We start from the raw sequence: 21,616 nt of genomic DNA, 5'->3' as shown, positions 1-21,616 counted from the left end.
ACTATATGTGCCATAAAGTTTTAAAGAGGTGGCTCAGGCATGAAAATGCTTCTGTTCAGAGATTTCTACAGCCTGAGGAAAAATGGCTCAATATGGGCTATGCTGTAGTAGCCTATAAATATACCTCAACAGATGACCCAGCTGATAAACAATGGCATCCTGAGGCCCTTTGAAAAAAAAAAGCATAGCTATGAGAAGCAATATGGATTGGGATTAATACCCTAAGAACTATCAAAAAGAGATACTATCACACTCATAAAGACCGTAAAGAAATCAAAACAAATATATTATGCCAACAAACTCGGTCAAATTAAAGAAGATAAAAGAAAAAACTGGAAAACACTTTCTCAAATGTTGGGAACAAGATTAAGATTAAGATGTTTATTTTGACATGATACATGGTTGTACAGAGGAATATAATAGTTGAGTGTACATGCCAAAAGCCCCTTTGTATGCATAGCATTATGGGCAAACTTAAAGATTAACTTAAGATTAGGAAGGCAATAATAGTTCATATGATCATTAGATGAGTTTCCAATAAGTGCAAGAGAATTGAATATTCTATCAGGTAATGCAACGTGGCTTTGATAAGTCTAGTAGAGTAGAGAATTATTACACTATTGAATTAGTTTATAAAGATTGCAGTATTACAATGGAACAACTTAAAACAATTTACAGTGTATGATGTATTATAGTTTTGTACTATTTAAAACAATGAAATTTGGTATTGCAATGGAACAGTTTAAAAACAATTTACCTTATGATATATTACAATTTAGTACTATTTAACCCTTTCAGGGTCGAGAGGCCCTCTCCTAAACTTGCTCTCAGGGTCGAAAATTTTTCCCCCCCAAAAAATTATTTTTTCTTATGAAATGATAGAGAATCTTTTCCCGACCATAATGACACCAAAGGTATGAAATTCGATGGAAAATTTATGGAATTATACTCTCGCAAAGTTAGTGGTCTCGCTGATGTTTACGCATCGGCGATTTCTCCCACTTTGAGCCCTATTTTCGGCCAATTCCTGTGTACTAGTCGACAAAAGTCATGTTTATTTTGCTAGAACTCCAGTTTTTCTATCGAATAAGTACAAGAAACCACCCACTTACCAATGTCAACTATCCAGTAAAGTGGTTAGAAATTGGCAATTTTGCCAATTTCACACAAATTTCAGGAGATACCAATTTCCAAATAGGGTCCAGAATAAACAAGAAAGACATTCCTGGCACTAAAATAACAAGTTCTCTGTTTGTTAGTCATGTCCCCAGGCCCCTCTTATATTTCTTTTGCTTTCCACTTTGAAATTTTATTCTTACAAAAAATAGAAGATTTACTGTTATGCAGAGTACTGCATTAGTGTAGAAATGGTATAAATAATATCAGCGCACTTGTGAAAGAATATTAGACTCACCAGTTGACGTGTATTGGACGCTTGGCATGATTTGTTTACTTTTGAACTTTGGTAAAAATCGAACATTTCTGCTACTTAGAGCTCAATTTCAAGGTACTTTTCATTGTGAAACCAATCAAAATCATCTCAATTTCTGTAATATGTCTTCCATTCTATAAAATGAGACCAGGAAATCTAGAATACAACCATAAATACCATACGAAAATACAGTGCAAAGTCGCTGTTTTAATCCAAAAACACGGTCAAAGTTTTTTTTTTCTCATTACACACTGTGTGCTGCAGGATTTTTTTTATACTGTGCACACTGGCCACATAGACCCAGTCTTTCATATGTAGGCCTACCAGCTTTCTCTTGCTAGATTTGAAGGCGTTAGAATTTAGGCATTCTAGTACGCCAATAATCCTGGTGCGTAAGCTGTACTAGTATGTCGAAAACCCTGAAAGGGTTAAAACAATGAAATTTAGATATCCTAATTTTGAAGTAGTAAGTGGCTGAGCATTCATCAGTAACTGGTAGTGATTAGGTTATGGTTCACCGAGTCCAAAGAATTAGTTCTAAATAAATCCATTGATGCTCCCCTCCAATTCTCTTGAATCTGATTTATTTAATGGGATGCTGAAATGTGGGTTTGGGGTTAAAAATTTTGTCAGAGTGCATTTGGAGAAATACACAATTGCTCTGCATGATCATGCAGAGCTAATAGATGACATGACCTTTCATAAGGAAGAAAGGTCGTGTCGTCTATTAGTGTACCCTAAGTGCATCCTTTCAGCTTGGCACCCAGAGCCGGCCTTAGGAGGTACGGGGCCCAATTGGGAACAGTTTTGGTGGGCCCCATGTATGAAAAGCAATCAGTCTGTGCACTTAAAAAAATGCATGCGAGTTAATGGACCAAACAGGTGTAAGCTACATTTTAATATAAAATTGCATACATGTAAGTCTACAAGTAACAAACAAAAATTTGTACATCACCTCTGAGAAGTACAAAGTCACAATAACACTTGCTTTAGTGACTGAAATGATTTATTAAAAATATTAATTTGTTTTTGTTCTGAAAAAAGGTCAGAATTTAAGTGCACTGTTGGAAACAAATTATCTTTTTTGGACTTCTAAAAATCACTTAATATTCATAAACTATAAATGAGTCATATTATTTATTATTGCCTTTTATTAGGAGAAAGTTCAATTTTTTGCTTTTTTTCTCTGCAAAGTCTTTCAGAACTTTGTTAAAGTTTAAACTCCTGCTAATTTCAGATTCAGTGGACGTAATCGCCAAACTGTTCAAACGTTTTTGCTGAATTGATGATCTCTAGTAATTTTGATCAGTTTCAGCTTGGAAAAACTTTTCTCCAGATGCCACAGTCACTGGGATTGTCAAGAAAATCTGAAGAGCAATAAATAAATTTGGAAATGTGGTAGACCTGTTGTTGCAAGCAAGGAATTCAAGCATTTTCATGGGGTTTTGAATCTCTGATGGCAGAATTGACTTTAGTGCCTCCATTTCCTCACAAAGCATGTATGCATCTATATCAGCCAGTTTTATGGTTTTAACTTGATCTCTTTCCTGTGCCACCTTGACCTGTCTGTGCCACTTGCAGATCTGCTGCACATTTTCTAATGGTGTCCTTGGACAGCCCTCTTCTTACTGCCACTTAAATAGTTTCTTCTGATGTTTCTTGGTCTTTTACTCATTTACAGAAACCACAGGATTCTTAAAAAAAAGATAAAGAAAATAAAAGTGGCATCCATCACAGAACTGATAAAAAAAAACCAGCATACTGTTTTTAAAGTCCGATGTTGGGTACAGTCGACACCTCATCAGGCAACTTCGTCACCGCTTTCGGGGAAATTCGCCAACATGTTATATCCAAAGCTTCTCTTTTTACTTCGTGTTGTGTGTACTTGACAAGCTGAAAGTAGATTACACTCTAGCATGGGGCCCCCTTAGGTGTTGGGCCCAATTGGGAGCAATCAGTCCAATTGGCTTAAGGCCAGCCCTGTTGGCACCTATGTGTTGACTGGGCCCTACCCTGTGGGCAAGCCAGGGTTTGAAACTAGAAGTCAGTTTCAGTGACTTTTATATTCCCAAGCCATGATACTGCACACATCTGTTCTTTGTTGTGCAGGCCATTTATGCTTCTTTGCTTCTTGTGTTAGATTTGAAGATGGTAGCTATTTGATGCAAATTTGTGTCACTGGTACACGTGCCATGACTTAAATTCATGCCATCATTACTTAAGAGTTAAATGTAGCCTAGTCTCTATGATAATGTAGTTTGTAATGAACAGTATTAATTACTTTTTGTTAATTCTCCCTAGGTATTGCTCAGAATCCATGTAAATTATACATGAGTGCTCGTCATCGCATGCCTGGAACTATTGAGGGTCAGCTCTATGTGTATCCCTCCCAGAGATGGTGTTGTAGAAAACGATCCTACATGGCACTCGCTCATCAGGTATTTACAGCATCTATGCAGCATCATGCATCAACATTGATGATGCTACCAGCACTTTTAGATTATTTATGTAATATATAAGATTCACTGTTGTTACTGAGATTTGCCACAACTTCTAAGGCTGAGTTGTTTTAATACATTAATTATAAGCCATATTTTTTGCCTCTAATTATTTATTTCATTATTTTTTAATTAATTTTCATGTTACACTGTGTTCACTCTGGAGAATCTAATTCGTTAACTCTTCAGTTAAAAGTATGTTGTAAATGAGAGTGTATTCCTGCGGTACTGTTCTGCATTTACCTATATGTACATGTGTGGATGAAATTTACATGTATGCTTTATAATGGTCAAAAATTCATTGAAGACAGTTCGGGCATTATCATTTTAACCTATAAAAGTAAGCACTATCATAGGTGTTTTTTTTAGGTGAAGTTATCTAGCCAGGCAGTATCCAGTAGTTTATGGGGCACAATGCTTATATCACTTTGTCATATTAATAAATTGCTCTGGTCAGACATAAGCGGGTAAAATTTTTACTGGTGATGACTTCTTTCTGTAGTTTATCTTCACAGTAAGTGTGAAGTAGAACTCTTAGTGCCAGGAAAACTGTACTTGTCTACAAGAAAGGTTCGCATTAATCACATGCTAAAATAGCATACTTCTCTTTTCTTTGGCCTACAGCACTGGCTCTTAAAAAAGGTACTTATGAATGGCTAAAATTTAAATATATAAGGCATGATTTTTATAGTTTCTTATGCATGTTATAGTACCAACTAGATAATGTTTGGCTTCTATGGTTTAACAGGCATGTTTTGCCATATATTATTAGGATACCAGGCATGCCACTGGTTATTATGTGAATAAATAACAAAAAAGTGGTTTTAGAGGACTGTAGTAATATACAATACAATATCTGGCTTGCCAAGCATGACAAATTTGCTATGCCTATAATTAAAACAAGCTAAATATAATATTCTGTTGCTGATAATTACAATTTTAGTAAGCTGTTAGTTATACATTGCATTATTAGTTTGTGGTAGTTTTCTTAACATGAACTAGGACTAAATGGCTGTTTTAAATTGTAAGGAGAGAGAATAAGATATCAGTGTCAGTGAGTGTGTTGCTGTCCTCTTCAGAATACAGTGCATGCAGCTATGCAATATATACATACGTCATGTTTGGTATTAGCTGGAGTGGAAGGCACATAATTGCATCATAATATATGCAAGAGTGGTTGTTGATCAGATCTGATTGATGCACCATTATTATGGGATATTTTAAGATAAATTGTTTACAAAGTAACTCTGTAAATTGCTGGTTGAAGTCACCGAATCTTCAAGAATTCTCCAGCAAGACTTGTAGAAGAAACGAGGCCTCTGACATTTCTTTCCTCTGATATCATGTCTAAAATAAATACATATATATATACATACATACATTTTTTTTTTTTTAACTAGTCGGCCATCTCCCACCGAGGCAGGGTGACCCAACAAGAAAGAAAATCCCCAAAAACAAAATACTTTCATCATTATTCAACTCTTTCACCTCACTCACACATAACCACTGTTTTTGCAGAGGTGCTCAGAACACAACAGTTTAGAAGCATATACATAATAAGATACACAACATATCCCTCCAGACTGCCAATATCCCAAACCCCTCCTTTAAAGTGCAGGCATTGTACTTCTCATTTCCAGTACTCAAGTCCGGCTATATGAAAATAACCGGTTTACCTGAATCCCTTCACTAAATATTACCCTGCTTACACTCCAACAGATCGTCAGGTCCCAAATACCATTCGTCTCCATTCACTCCTATCAAACACGCTCATGCACGTCTGTTGGAAGTTCAAGCCCCTCGCCCACAAAGCCTCCCTTACCCCTTCCTTCCAACCTTTTCGAGGACGACCCCTACCCTGCCTTCCTTCCCCTACAGATTTAAACGCTCTCCATGTCATTCTACTTTTATCCATTCTCTCTAAATGACCAAACCACCTCAACAACCCCTCTTCAGCCCTCTGATTAATACTTTTATTAACTCCACACCTTCTCCTAATTTCCACACTCCGAATTTTCTGCATAATATTTACACCACACATTGCCCTTAGACAGGACATCTTCACTGCCTCCAACCGCCTCCTTGCTGCTGCATTCACAACCCAAGCTTCACACCCATATAAGAGTGTTGGCACTACTATACTTTCATACATTCCCTTCTTTGCCTCCATAGATAACATTTTTTGTCTCCACATAGTGGGTTGGTTGACAGCATCCACCCAGGGGGGTACTTCCGTCCTGCCAAGTGAGTGTGAGACGAAAGCCTGTAATTGTTTTACATGATGGTAGGATTGCTGGTGTCTTTTGTCTGTCTCGTAAATATGCAAGATTACAGGTACGTCTTGCTACTTCTACTTACACTTAGGTCACACTACACATACATGTACATGTTTATTTATACACACTCATCTGAGTTTTCTTTGATTTTATCTTAATAGTTTTTGGCCTTATTACTTTTCCTTTTATATCCATGGGGAAGTGGAATAAGAATCTTTCCTCCGTAAGCCATGTGTGTTGTAAAAGTCAACTAAAATGCCGGGAACAATGGGCTAGTTACCCCTTTTCCTGTAATAATTACTAAAAAGAATAAGAAGAAAATTGTCAAAGTGAGAAGTCTGAATGTGCGTGGATGTTGTGCGAATGATAAGAAAGAGATGATTGTGGATGTTATGAATGAGAAGAAGCTGGATGTCCTGGCTTTAAGTGAAACAAAGCTGAAGGGGCTGGGAGAGTTTCAGTGGAGAGGAATAAATGGGATTAGGTCAGGGGTTTCAAATAGAGTTAGAGCTAAAGAAGGAGTAGCAATAATGTTGAAGGATAAGTTATGGCAGGAGAAGAGGGACTATAAATGTATTAATTCAAGGATTATGTGGAATAAAATAAAGGTTGGATGTGAAAAGTTGGTTATCGTAAGTGTATATGCACCTGGAGAAGAGAGAAGTGTAGAGGACAGAGAGAGATTTTGGGAAATGTTGAGTGAATGCTTGGGGAGTTTTGAACCAAGTGTGAGAGTAATGGTGGTTTGGGATTTCAATGCTAAAGTGGGCAAAAATGTTGTGGAGGGAGTAGTGGGTAAATTTGGGGTGCCAGGGGTAACTGAAAATGGGGAGCCTTTAACCCTTTGACTGTTTTCGACGTATAAATACGTCTTACAAGCCAATGTTTCTGACGTATATATACTCAATAATTCTAGTGGCTTCAAATCAAGCGGGAGAAAGCTGGTAGGCCCACATGTGAAAGAATGGGTCTGTGTGGTCAGTGTGCACCACATAAAAAAATCCTGCAGCACACATTGCGTAATGAGAAAAAAAAAACTCTGATCGTTTTTTTGGAATAAAACGCCGACTTTGAGGTGTATTTTCGTATAGTATTTATCGTTGTATTCGCGTTTTCATGGTCTTAGGTGATAAAATGGAAAACATATTACAGAAATAGAGATGATTTTCATTACTTGGACGATGAAAACGACCTTGAAACTGAGCTCAAAGTAGCGGAAATGTTCGATTTTTACCAATGTTCAAGAGTAAATAAATCACACCACACGTCCAATACACGTCAACTGGGGAGTCTAATATTCTTTCACTAGTGCACTGATATTATTTATACCATTTTTACAATAATGCAGTAGTCTGCATAACAGTAAATTTTGTATTTTTTTGTATGAATAAAAAATCAAAATAGAAAGCAATAATAATATAAGAAGGGCCTAGAGATGTGACTAATGAACAGAGCATATGTTATTTTAGTGCCAAGAATGTCTACCTTGTTTATTCTGGACCCTATATTGAAATCGGCATCTTTTTTAGTTTGCGTGAAATTGGCCAAATTGCCAATTTCTGACCACCATATTGGGTAGTCCAAATTAGTAAATGGGAGGTTTCTTGTACTCAGCTGATAGATAAAATGGAGTTCTAAAGAAATAGCTATGAGTTTGGTCAACTGGAACAACGGAATTGGCTGAAAATAGAGCTCAAAGTCGGCGAAACCGCCGATACGCATATGTCGCCGAGACCGCTAACTTCGCGGGAGCATAATTCCATGAGTTTTCGACCAAATTTCGAACTTTTGGTGTCATTACCATCGGGAAAAGATTCTCTATCATTTCATAAGAAAAAATAATTTTTTTTTTTTTTTCAAAAATTGAGCGACAAAGAATGACAGTTTCAGAAAGGGGCCTGAAACAGTCAAAGGGTTAATTGTGCTATATGTAGAAAGAAATTTTTTCCCAGTAAAAGTAGGCCTTAGACAAGGATGTGTGATGTCACCGTGGTTGTTTAATATATTTATAGATGGGGTTGTAAGAGAAGTAAATGCGAGGGTCTTGGCAAGAGGCGTGGAGTTAAAAGATAAAGAATCACACACAAAGTGGGAGTTGTCACAGCTGCTCTTTGCTGATGACACTGTGCTCTTGGGAGATTCTGAAGAGAAGTTGCAGAGATTGGTGGATGAATTTGGTAGGGTGTGCAAAAGAAGAAAATTAAAGGTGAATACAGGAAAGAGTAAGGTTATGAGGATAACAAAAAGATTAGGTGATGAAAGATTGAATATCAGATTGGAGGGAGAGAGTATGGAGGAGGTGAACGTATTCAGATATTTGGGAGTGGACGTGTCAGCGGATGGGTCTATGAAAGATGAGGTGAATCATAGAATTGATGAGGGAAAAAGAGTGAGTGGTGCACTTAGGAGTCTGTGGAGACAAAGAACTTTGTCCTTGGAGGCAAAGAGGGGAATGTATGAGAGTATAGTTTTACCAACGCTCTTATATGGGTGTGAAGCGTGGGTGATGAATGTTGCAGCGAGGAGAAGGCTGGAGGCAGTGGAGATGTCATGTCTGAGGGCAATGTGTGGTGTGAATATAATGCAGAGAATTCGTAGTTTGGAAGTTAGGAGGAGGTGCGGGATTACGAAAACTGTTGTCCAGAGGGCTGAGGAAGGGTTGTTGAGGTGGTTCGGACATGTAGAGAGAATGGAGCGAAACAGAATGACTTCAAGAGTGTATCAGTCTGTAGTGGAAGGAAGGCGGGGTAGGGGTCGGCCTAGGAAAGGTTGGAGGGAGGGGGTAAAGGAGGTTTTGTGTGCGAGGGGCTTGGACTTCCAGGAGGCATGCATGAGCGTGTTTGATAGGAGTGAATGGAGACAAATGGTTTTTAATACTTGACGTGCTGTTGGAGTGTGAGCAAAGTAACATTTATGAAGGGATTCAGGGAAACCGGCAGGCCGGACTTGAGTCCTGGAGATGGGAAGTACAGTGCCTGCACTCTGAAGGAGGGGTGTTAATGTTGCAGTTTAAAAACTGTAGTGTAAAGCACCCTTCTGGCAAGACAGTGATGGAGTGAATGATGGTGAAAGTTTTTCTTTTTCGGGCCACCCTGCCTTGGTGGGAATCGGCCAGTGTGATAATAAATAAAAAATAATAAAAATGTAGAAAGAGGTTGGTAATAAGTAATACATATTTTATGAAGAAGAGGATAAATAAATATACAAGGTATGATATGGCACATAATGAAAGTAGTTTGTTAGATTATGTATTGGCGGATAAAAGGTTGATGGGTAGGCTCCAGGATGTACACGTTTATAAATGGGCAACTGATATATCGGATCATTATTTAGTTGTAGCTACAGTTAGAGTAAGAGGTAGATGGGAAAAGAGGAAAATGGCAACAAGCAAGAGGGAGGTGAAAGTGTATAAACGAAGGGAGGAGGAAGTTCGGGTGAGATATAAGCAACTATTGGCAGAGAGGTGGGCTGGTGTAAGTATGAGTAGTGGGGGGGTTGAAGAGGGTTGGAATAGTTTTAAAAATGCAGTATTAGAATGTGGGGCAGAAGTTTGTGGTTATAGGAGGGTGGGGGCAGGAGGAAAGAGGAGTGATTGGTGGAATGATGAAGTAAAGGGTGTGATAAAAGAGAAAAAGTTAGCTTATGAGAGGTTTTTACAAAGCAGAAGTGTTATAAGAAGAGTATAGTATATGGAGAGTAAAAGAAAGGTGAAGAGAGGGGTGAGAGAGTGCAAAAGGAGAGCAGATGATAGAGTGGGAGAGGCACTGTCAAGAAATTTTAATGAAAATAAGAAATATTTTTCGAGTTAAACAAGTTAAGAAAGCCTAGAGAACGAATGGATTTGTAAGTTAAAAACAGAGTAGGGGAGTTAGTAGATGGGGAGATGGAGGTTTTGGGTAGATGGCGAGAATATTTTGAGGAACGTTTAAATGTCGATGAAGAAAGAGAAGCGGTAATTTCATGCACTGGCCAGGGAGGTATACCGTCTTTTAGGAGTGAAGAAGAACAGGATGTGAGTGTGGGGGAGGTGTGTGAGGCATTATGTAGAACGAAAGGGGGTAAAGCAGCTGGAACTGACGGGATCATGACAGAAATGTTAAAAGCAGGGGGGGATATAGTGTTGGAGTGGTTGGTATTTTTGTTTAATAAATGTATGAAAGAGGGGAAGGTACCTAGGGATTGGCAGAGAGCATGTATAGTCCCTTTATATAAAGGGAAGGGGGACAAAAGAGATTGTAAAAATTATAGAGGAATAAGTTTACTGAGTATACCAGGAAAAGTGTATGGTAGGGTTATAATTGAAAGAATTAGAGGTAGGACAGAATGTAGGATTGCGGATGAGCAAGGAGGTTTCAGAGTGGGTAGGGGATGTGTAGATCAAGTGTTTACATTGAAGCGTATATGTGAAAAGTATTTACATAAACGTAGGGAAGTTTTAATTGCATTTATGGGTTTAGAAAAGGCATTTGATAGAGTGGATAGGGGAGCAATGTGGCAGATGTTGCAAGTATATGGAATAGGTGGTAAGTTACTAAATGCTGTAAAGAGTTTTTATGAGGATAGTGAGGCTCAGGTTAGGGTGTGTAGATAAGAGGGAGAATACTTCCCAGTAATAGTAGGTCTTAGACAGGGATGTGTAATGTCACCATGGTTGTTTAGTATATTTATAGATGGGGTTGTAAAAGAAGTAAATGCTAGGGTGTTTGGGAGAGGGGTGGGATTAAATTATGGGGAATCAAATACAAAATGGGAATTGACACAGTTGCTTTTTGCTGATGATACCGTGCTCATGGGAGACTCTTAAAGAAAAATTGCAAAGGTTAGTGGATGAGTTTGGGAGTGTGTGTAAAGGTAGAAAGTTGAAAGTAAACATAGAAAAGAGTAAGATGATGAGGGTATCAAATGATTTAGATAAAGAAAAATTGGATATCAAATTGGGGAGGAGGAGTATGGAAGAAGTGAATGTTTTCAGATACTTGGGAGTTGACGTGTCGGCAGATGGATTTATGAAGGATGAGGTTAATCCTAGAATTAATGAGGGAAAAAAGGTGAGTGGTGCGTTGAGGTATATGTGGAGACAAAAGACGTTATCTATGGAGGCAAAGAAGGGAATGTATGAAAGTATAGTAGTACCAACACTCTTATATGGGTGTGAAGCTTGGGTTGTGAATGCAGCAGCAAGGAGGCGGTTGGAGGCAGTGATGTCCTGTCTAAGGGCAATGTGTGGTGTAAATATTATGCAGAAAATTCGGAGTGTGGAAATTAGGAAAAGGTGTGGAGTTAATAAAAGTATTAGTCAGAGGGCAGAAGAGGGGTTGTTGAGGTGGTTTGGTCATTTAGAGAGAATGGATTTATTTATTTATTTATTTATTTATTTATTTATTTATAAATTTTAGCATACATACAGAGGTACAAAAAAATACAGGTAAGAGCAGCATGCCAAAGCCACTTATATGCATAGCATTACGGGCTGGCTTAAAATTAACTTAAGATTAACTAAGCAATGATGAAATCAGTGATAAGACATTATTGTAAACAGATAACTATAAAATACAAATGAGTATTACAAAGACAGGTCATATGGTTGCATGCATTGCTGTTCATTCAGGTAGTGTATTTAAAAAAAAAAATAACAAAGTTAGGTTTAACATTTGTGTGATATAATTGTGAGTAACATTTAGGATATACAATTTATATGGTTCAGTTATTCAGTATTTATTTGGTTTTGAGTGAGTAAGTGAACTTTGAGAAGAGACTTGAATTTATAAACAGGTAGTGTTTCTTTTGTATTTACAGGTAATGAATTCCAGATTTTAGGGCCTTTTATGTGCATTGAGTTTTTGCATAGTGTGAGATGGACACGAGGAACATCAAAGAGTGATCTGTGCCTTGTATTATGGTCATGTGTTCTGTTGAGGTTGGCAAGGAGATGTTTGAGGGGAGGGTTAATATCAGAGTTAAGTGTTCTATGTATGTAATAAGTGCAATAATAAGTATGGATGTTTTGTATGGTGAGTAGGTTGAGTGTTTTGAATATTGGTGGAGTGTGCTGCCTGTAGTGAGAATTTGTTATCATTCTAACTGCAGCCTTTTGTTGGGTAATTAGTGGTCTGAGATGGTTAGTTGTTGTTGAGCCCCATGCACAAATTCTATAGGTGAGATAGGGGTAAATAAGAGAGTGATAAAGGGCCAGGAGGGCTGACTGTGGAGCATAGTACCGTATCTTCGATAGTATGCCTACAGTCTTGGAAATTTTCTTAGAAATTTGTTGTATATGTGTATGAAATTTGAGTCTATTATCAAGGTGGATTCCTAAGAATTTTCCCTCTGTTAGCTTTGTGATAGGTGATCCGTTTATTATTATGTTAAGAGGGACATCTGTAGCTCTGTTACCAAACTGAATGAAGTAGGTTTTGTCAATGTTTAGTGTAAGTTTGTTAGTCCTCATCCAGGTAGATATTTTCTGTAATTCGGTATTTACAGTATTGGCTAGCGTGACTGGGCTCGGGTGGGAGAAGACGTATGTAGTGTCATCTGCAAATAGTGTGGGTTTGAGCAATTGCGAAGCATTTGGTAGGTCATTTATGTATAGGAGAAAGAGAAGAGGGCCAAGGACACTTCCCTGTGGGACACCAACTGTAATTGGTTGTGCAGAAGAGTTTGCCCCATTTGCGTACACATATTGGCTTCTGTTGCTGAGGTATGACTTGAGGTAGTTGAGGGAGTGCCCTCTTATACCATAGTGCGACAATTTTACGTGGAGCAAGTCATGGTCAACTGTATCAAAAGCTTTACGTAAGTCAATGAAGATCCCCAGTGGGACTTCTTTTTTCTCTATTGCAGTGTATATACCTGGAGTTTACCTGGAGAGAGTTTCGGGGGTCAACGCCCCCGCGGCCCGGTCTGTGACCAGGCCTCCTGGTGGATCAGCCCCTGATCAACCAGGCTGTTGCTGCTGGCTGCACGCAAACCAACGTACGAGCCACAGCCCGGCTGATCAGGAACTGACTTTAGGTGCTTGTCCAGTGCCAGCTTGAAGACTGCCAGGGGTCTGTTGGTAATCCCCCTTATGTGTGCTGGGAGGCAGTTGAACAGTCTCGGGCCCCTGACACTTATTGTATGGTCTCTTAACGTGCTAGTGACACCCCTGCTTTTCATTGGGGGGATGGTGCATCGTCTGCCAAGTCTTTTGCTTTCGTAGTGAGTGATTTTCGTGTGCAAGTTCGGTACTAGTCCCTCTAGGATTTTCCAGGTGTTCTAGCATTTGTATAATAGCATCATTAGTATTTTTATTTGTCCTGAATCCAAATTGGCAGGGGTTGAGAATGTTTTGGGAGATGAGGTAGGAGTAGATTTGTTTATGAATTAATTTTTCGAAGATTTTTGAGAGAGGGTGTAAGTTGGATATTGGCCTATAGTTATTCAACTCTGTTTGGTCTCCTCCTTTGTGGATCGGGGTGACCCTTGCTATTTTGAGTACTGTAGGGAAGGTGGAGGATTCAATGGATTTGTTAAAGAGTGTTGCAATGATTGGTGATAGCACTTGTGACACTTTTTTGTATATAAAGGGTGGTAAGATATTTAAGTCTCCTGCCTTGTTTTTTAGTGCGTTTTAGAAAATTATTAATACATTCGTCAATATCTGTATAGATTTCTAGCTCAGTGTGCCAGTCAATGTTTGTTACTGCTGTTGTGAAGTTATTAATGGCTGCCTCATTGTGAAGTCTGAAGGTGACTTTTGTAGTGTCTTGGGGTATTTTACCAAGAGCTGTTATGAGGAAAGTAGGGTAGTGGTCTGTGGTATTATCTGTAATTATGCCTGATTTTAAAGGGGATATGGTGTTGGTCCAGATGTGGTCAAGTAGGGAAACACTAGTCTCTGTAACTCTTGTAGGTTTTGTTACTGTTGGTAGCAACATGCATTTACTCATTGTGTTTGTGAATTCAGTAACGTGTGGGTCCTGGTCTTGCAGGAGATTTATATTGAAGTCACCTGAGAGTAGTAAGTGATCTTTGTTCATGCGTGCATCAGTTATCATACTTCCTAGGTTTTGACTAAATTGGCTAATGTTTGATTGTGGAATTCTGTAGATGTTTATCACTGTGAGAGGTTTTTGTAGGTATTTGGATTTGATACACAAATAACCCGCACATAAAAGAGAGAAGCTTACGACGAGTTTAGCTATTATATATTCCCCATGTTCATCCCTTGTGCAAGTATTAGTGATACATTCTAGTTGCTGTGCCACCCCCTTGTTGGTCTGGCCTGCAGTTGTGTATGGCTGTGTAACCAGGAATGGCATAGACATCTGTAGTATCAGGCTTTAGCCAGGTTTCAGTTAGTGTAATGATGGACATATTGGCATGCAAGGAATTTAGTAATGCTAGGAGGTCATCATAATGCTTGCTTAAAGATCTGATATTGTAGTTAAAGATAGTTATGTTGTTGTTGGCTCTGAGAAGTGCCTTTGATTGTTCTGCTGTGTAGTAATTACAGTAACTGTTTGAATCATTTAAGTCATTAAATAAGAGGTTGGTATCAGGATCAATGCTTGTAATCATAAGATTTGTAGTGAATCTATAGTTAGAATTAAGTAAAAAATAAAGTAAATATTCTAAAGCTAAAAAAAAAAAAATAGCATCTGAATTTTTTAACAAATGTAAAAAATAATGAGCTAAGGTAGTTTTATAAAGCTAAAATAAAGGAGACAATATAAAAGGGACTAAAATAATTTGTGGTGAACAAATAAAGTGATGATCAAATAATGGAGCTTGGGAATATGATAGTAGGTAGTACTTTAAAGGTAATTCTTTAAAGTTAGAATTATAATATAAAATTATAATATAAAAGGGACTAATATAAGTTGTGGTGAACAATAAAGTGGTAATCAAATAAATGAGCTTTGGAGTATAATGGCAAAATAGTGAACTTATTAACTTTAGCACCTGAGAATATTTTATTTATTTTTTTATTTATTTATTTCCAATTTGTGCACACATACAGAGGTACAAAAAAATACAGATAAGAGCAGTATGCCAAAGCCACTTATACTATGCATAGCATTACGGGCTGGCTTAAAATTAACTTAAGATTAACTAAGCAATGATTTTTATTATTATTATAATCAAAAAGAAGCGCTAAGCCACAAGGACTATACAGCGCTGCTACTAAGCAATGATGAAATCAGTGATAGAACATTAATGTAAACAGATAACTATAAAGCACAAGTGAGTATTACAAAGACAGGTCATATGGTTGCATTCAGTTAGGTAGTGATTCTGTTAGGTAGTGTATTTAAAAAATAATAAAGTTAGATTGGGTTTTAGGTTTAACATTTATGTGATATAATTGTGAGAAACATTTAAGATATACAATTTATAATGTTCAGTTATTCAGTATTTATTTGGTTTTGGGTGAGTAAGTAATCTTTGAGAAGAGACTTGAATTTATAAACAGGTTGTGTTTCTTTTATATTTACAGGTAATGAATTCCAGATTTTAGGGCCTTTTATGTGCATTGAGTTTTTGCATAGTGTGAGATGGACACGAGGAACATCAAAGAGTGATCTGTGCCTTGTGTTATGGTCATGTGTTCTGTTGAGGTTGGCAAGGAGATGTTTGAGGGGAGGGTTAATATCAGAGTTAAGTGTTCTATGTATGTAATAGGTGCAGTAATAAGTATGGATGTTTTGTATGGTGAGTAGGTTTAGTGTATTGAATATTGGTGGAGTGTGCTGCCTGTAGTGAGAATTTGTTATCATTCTAACTGCAGCCTTTTGTTGGGTAATTAGTGGTCTGAGATGGTTAATTGTTGTTGAGCCCCATGCACAAATTCCATAGGTGAGATAGGGGTAAATAAGAGAGTGATATAGGGCCAGGAGGGCTGACTGTGGAACATAGTACCGTATCTTCGATAGTATGCCTACAGTCTTGGAAATTTTCTTAGAAATTTGATGTATATGTGTATGAAATTTGAGTCTATTATCAAGGTGGATTCCTAAGAATTTTCCCTCTGTTAGTTTTGTGATAGGTGATACATTTATCATTATGTTAAGAGGGACATCTGTAGCTCTGTTACCAAACTGAATGAAGTAGGTTTTGTCAATGTTTAGTGTAAGTTTGTTAGTCCTCATCCAGGTAGATATTTTCTGTAATTCGGTATTTACAGTATTGGCTAGCGTGACTGGGCTCGGGTGAGAGAAGACGTATGTAGTGTCATCTGCAAATAGTGTGGGTTTGAGTAATTGCGAAGCATTTGGAAGGTCATTTATGTATAGGAGAAAGAGAAGAGGGCCAAGGACACTTCCCTGTGGGACACCAACTGTAATTGGTTGTGCAGAAGAGTTTGCCCCATTTGCGTACACATATTGGCTTCTGTTGCTGAGGTAAGACTTGAGGTAGTTGAGGGAGTGCCCTCTTATACCATAGTGTGACAATTTTACGTGGAGCAAGTCATGGTCAACTGTATCAAAAGCTTTACGTAAGTCAATGAAGATCCCCAGTGGGACTTCTTTTTTCTCTATTGCAGTGTATATATGTTCTAGCATGTGTATAATAGCATCATTAGTATTTTTATTAGGCCTGAATCCAAATTGGCAGGGGTTGAGTATGTTTTGGGAGATAAGGTAGGAGTAGATTCGTTTATGAATTAATTTTTCGAAGATTTTTGAGAGAGGGTGTAAGTTGGATATTGGCCTATAGTTATTCAACTCTGTTTGGTCTCCTCCTTTGTGGATCGGGGTGACCCTTGCTATTTTGAGTACTGTAGGGAAGGTGGAGGATTCAATGGATTTGTTAAAGAGTGTTGCAATGATTGGTGATAGCACTTGTGAAACTTTTTTGTATATAAGGGGTGGTAAGGTATTTAAATCTCCTGCCTTGTTTTTTAGTGCGTTGATAATAAGGGAGACTTCGTATGGGTTAGTCGGAGCTAGGAACAGTGTGTTCGGGTAGTTGCCGGTGAGGTAGTCATTTGGTGGGGTATCTGAGCTTGGGATTTTATTGGCAAGGTTTTGTCCTATAGTGGAGAAGAAATCATTGAGTCTGTTTGCTGTTTCTGTTGGTGGGAGTTGGGGTTCATCTGTTTTTGCTAATTTTATTTCGCTATTTCGTGATATCTTTTTTGTTCCCAGAATTTCTGATAGGGTTTTCCAGGTCTTTTTTATATCACCTCGTAAGTTGGATAATCTGTTCTCATAATACAATTTTTTTGCCCTTCTTATCAGGCTGGTTAGGATTGACGAGTAACGTTTTGTTTGGTCTCTGGTTATGTGACCCATTCACTTACTACTCTCAGGTGACTTCAATATAAATCTCCTGCAAGACCAGGACCCACACGTTACTGAATTCACAAACACAATGAGTAACTGTATGTTGCTACCAACAGTAACAAAACCTACAAGAGTTACAGAGACTAGTGTTTCCCTACTTGACCACATCTGGACCAACACCATATCCCCTTTAAAATCAGGCATAATTACAGATAATACCACAGACCACTACCCTACTTTCCTCATAACAACTCTTGGTAAATTACCCCAAGACACTACTAAAGTCACCTTCAGACTTCACAATGAGGCAGCCATTAATAACTTCACAACAGCATTAGCAAACATTGATTGGCACACTGAGCTAGAAATCAATACAGATATTGACGAATGTATTAATAATTTTCTAAAAAAGACTCAATACCTCTATAACAAGCACTGCCCTAAAAAAACTAAGCAGATGACAGCTAAGAGACTGAACAGTCCCTGGCTAACACCCAGCATTCTCAAATCCATAAATACAAAACACCAATATGAAAAACAGTACAGAATGGGTCACATAACCAGAGACCAAACAAAACGTTACTCGTCAATCCTAACCAGCCTGATAAGAAGGGCAAAAAAATTGTATTATGAGAACAGATTATCCAACTTACGAGGTGATATAAAAAAGACCTGGAAAACCCTATCAGAAATTCTGGGAACAAAAAAGATATCACGAAATAGCGAAATAAAATTAGCAAAATCAGATGAACCCCAACTCCCACCAACAGAAACAGCAAACAGACTCAATGATTTCTTCTCCACTATAGGACAAAACCTTGCCAATAAAATCCCAAGCTCAGATACCCCACCAAATGACTACCTCACCGGCAACTACCCGAACACACTGTTCCTAGCTCCGACTAACCCATACGAAGTCTCCCTTATTATCAACGCACTAAAAAACAAGGCAGGAGATTTAAATACCTTACCACCCTTTATATACAAAAAAGTGTCACAAGTGCTATCACCAATCATTGCAACACTCTTTAACAAATCCATTGAATCCTCCACCTTCCCTACAGTACTCAAAATAGCAAGGGTCACCCCGATCCACAAAGGAGGAGACCAAACAGAGTTGAATAACTATAGGCCAATATCCAACTTACACCCTCTCTCAAAAATCTTCGAAAAATTAATTCATAAACGAATCTACTCCTACCTTATCTCCCAAAACATACTCAACCCCTGCCAATTTGGATTCAGGCCTAATAAAAATACTAATGATGCTATTATACACATGCTAGAACATATATACACTGCAATAGAGAAAAAAGAAGTCCCACTGGGGATCTTCATTGACTTACGTAAAGCTTTTGATACAGTTGACCATGACTTGCTCCACGTAAAATTATCACACTATGGTATAAGAGGGCACTCCCTCAACTACCTCAAGTCATACCTCAGCAACAGAAGCCAATATGTGTACGCAAATGGGGCAAACTCTTCTGCACAACCAATTACAGTTGGTGTCCCACAGGGAAGTGTCCTTGGCCCTCTTCTCTTTCTCCTATACATAAATGACCTACCAAATGCTTCTCAATTACTCAAACCCACACTATTTGCTGATGACACAACATACGTCTTCTCCCACCCGAGCCCAGTCACGCTAGCCAATACTGTAAATACCGAATTACAGAAAATATCTACCTGGATGAGTACTAACAAACTTACACTAAACATTGACAAAACCTACTTCATTCAGTTTGGTAACAGAGCTACAGATGTCCCTCTTAACATAATGATAAACGGATCACCTATCACAAAGCTAACAGAGGGAAAATTCTTAGGAATCCACCTTGATAATAGACTCAAATTTCATACACATATACAACAAATTTCTAAGAAAATTTCCAAGACTGTAGGCATACTATCGAAGATACGGTACTATGCTCCACAGTCAGCCCTCCTGGCCCTATATCACTCTCTTATTTACCCCTATCTCACCTATGGAATTTGTGCATGGGGCTCAACAACAAGTAACCATCTCAGACCACTAATTACCCAACAAAAGGCTGCAGTTAGAATGATAACAAATTCTCACTACAGGCAGCACACTCCACCAATATTCAATACACTCAACCTACTCACCATACAAAACATCCATACTTATTACTGCACCTATTACATACATAGAACACTCAACTCTGATATTAACCCTCCCCTCAAACATCTCCTTGCCAACCTCAACAGAACACATGACCATAACACAAGGCACAGATCACTCTTTGATATTCCTCGTGTCCATCTCACGCTATGCAAAAACTCAATGCACATAAAAGGCCCTAAAATCTGGAATTCATTACCTGTTAATATAAAAGAAACACTACCTGTTTATAAATTCAAGTCTCTTCTCAAAGATCACTTACTCACCCAAAACCAAATAAATACTGAATAACTGAACCTTATAAATTGTATATCTTAAATGTTTCTCACAATTACATCACATAAATGTTAAACCTAAAACCCAATCTAACTTTATTATTTTTTAAATTCACTACCTAACAGAATACTCCATTCTACTGAATTTACAACAATGCATGCAACCATATGACCTGTCTTTGTAATACTCACTTGTGCTTTATAGTAATCAGTTTACATTAATGTTTTTCACTGATTTCATCATTGCTTAGTTAATCTTAAGTTAATTTTAAGCCAGCCCGTAATGCTATGCATAGTATAAGTGGCTTTGGCATGCTGCTCTTATCTGTATTTTTTTTTTGTACCTCTGTAAGTGTGCTCAAATTATAAATAAATAAATAAATAAATAAATAAATATTGGTGTTTTGTATTTATGGATTTGAGAATGCTGGGTGTTAGCCAGGGACTGTTCAGTCTCTTTGCTGTCATCTGTTTAGTTTTTTTAGGGCAGTGCTTGTTATAGAGGTATTGGGTTTTTTTTAGAAAATTATTAATACATTCGTCAATATCTGTATAGGTTTCTAGCTCAGTGTGCCAGTCAATGTTTGCTATTGCTGTTGTGAAGTTATTAATGGCTGCCTCATTGTGAAGTCTGAAGGTGACTTTAGTAGTGTCTTGGGGTAGTTTACCAAGAGTTGTTATGAGGAAAGTAGGGTAGTGGTCTGTGGTATTATCTGTAATTATGCCTGATTTTAAAGGGGATATGGTGTTGGTCCAGATGTGGTCAAGTAGGGAAACACTAGTCTCTGTAACTCTTGTAGGTTTTGTTACTGTTGGTAGTAACATACAGTTACTCATTGTGTTTGTGAATTCAGTAACGTGTGGGTCCTGGTCTTGCAGGAGATTTATATTGAAGTCACCTGAGAGTAGTAAGTAGAATAGCACCTTGATTAGTTTAACAATTGCGAATATATGATCTAAGGTAGTTATATAAAGCTAAAATAAAGGACAAAAAAATATATAAGGGACTACAATTAAGTAATGGTAAACAAGTTAAATGGACAGATAGTCACTATGAGATAATATTGGTTTAGGAGTAAGATCTGATTTGTAATATTAAATAAGTTGAGCAGTTTATTGCACAATAAAAAGTAAAATAAAAAATGAGGTAGTTGGTACTAGCTAGCAAAAGATAGTTTTGGTACTTGCAAAATAGTAATTGGAATATACACTAATTGCACACACAATAAAAAGTGACTAAAAAAACAAGTAGTGGTAAACAAAATTAAATGGACAGGTAAGAACAATGAATAATGGTAATGTCTTGGTTATAATATGATAGTAAGATGGTAGACAGGTACAAAGGATAATATAAAGGTTGGAGTTGAATATACAAACTTGAAAAATTGGCAACAAAATGTTATGGGAAGTATAAAATAATGTTTAATGTACAAAAGTAAAATTGACTGGTAGTAAATATGGTGTTTAATAAAATTTTAGTAAGTAATAATGATTACAAAAAAAGTGAAAAAGTAATGTTTATTTCATTCAGTATTGCACTGGTAGTTATTCTAGAGGTTATATGACAGTACAAGGTAATTAAGAGTACTCTAAGATAGTAAATGTGGTATAAAACAGGTAAAGGTAATTAGACAAGTAATGGTTATTAAATGTCAAAAATGTTAAGAGTAAATTGAAATTATAGTAAGAATGATAATTATTAATTTTAGTAGGTAATAT

At 37.4% G+C, this 21,616-nt stretch overlaps 1 protein-coding gene across 6 annotated transcripts in view; it reads left to right on the top strand.

The window, feature by feature from the left end:
* The window catches only part of LOC128702155 (zinc finger protein ubi-d4 B), a 389,189-nt gene that overhangs the window by 24,344 nt on the left and 343,229 nt on the right, over nt 1–21,616 (top strand). For 4 of the 6 annotated variants that reach the window (XM_070091760.1, XM_070091755.1, XM_070091758.1 and 1 more), the window contains 2 exons: nt 3,734–3,870; nt 4,555–4,572. In XM_070091760.1, coding sequence (XP_069947861.1) covers nt 3,734–3,870; nt 4,555–4,572 — 155 coding nt within the window. The remainder of the gene's footprint in view (nt 1–3,733; nt 3,871–4,554; nt 4,573–21,616) is intronic. The other 2 variants (XM_070091757.1, XM_070091759.1) reach the window with 1 other exon arrangement.

This window comes from Cherax quadricarinatus, chromosome 37 (genome assembly GCF_038502225.1).
Source record: "Cherax quadricarinatus isolate ZL_2023a chromosome 37, ASM3850222v1, whole genome shotgun sequence".
Classification (NCBI taxonomy): domain Eukaryota; kingdom Metazoa; phylum Arthropoda; class Malacostraca; order Decapoda; family Parastacidae; genus Cherax; species Cherax quadricarinatus.
The sequence above is the reverse complement of the archived record's forward strand: the minus strand, read 5'-3'. Positions and strand labels throughout refer to the sequence as shown.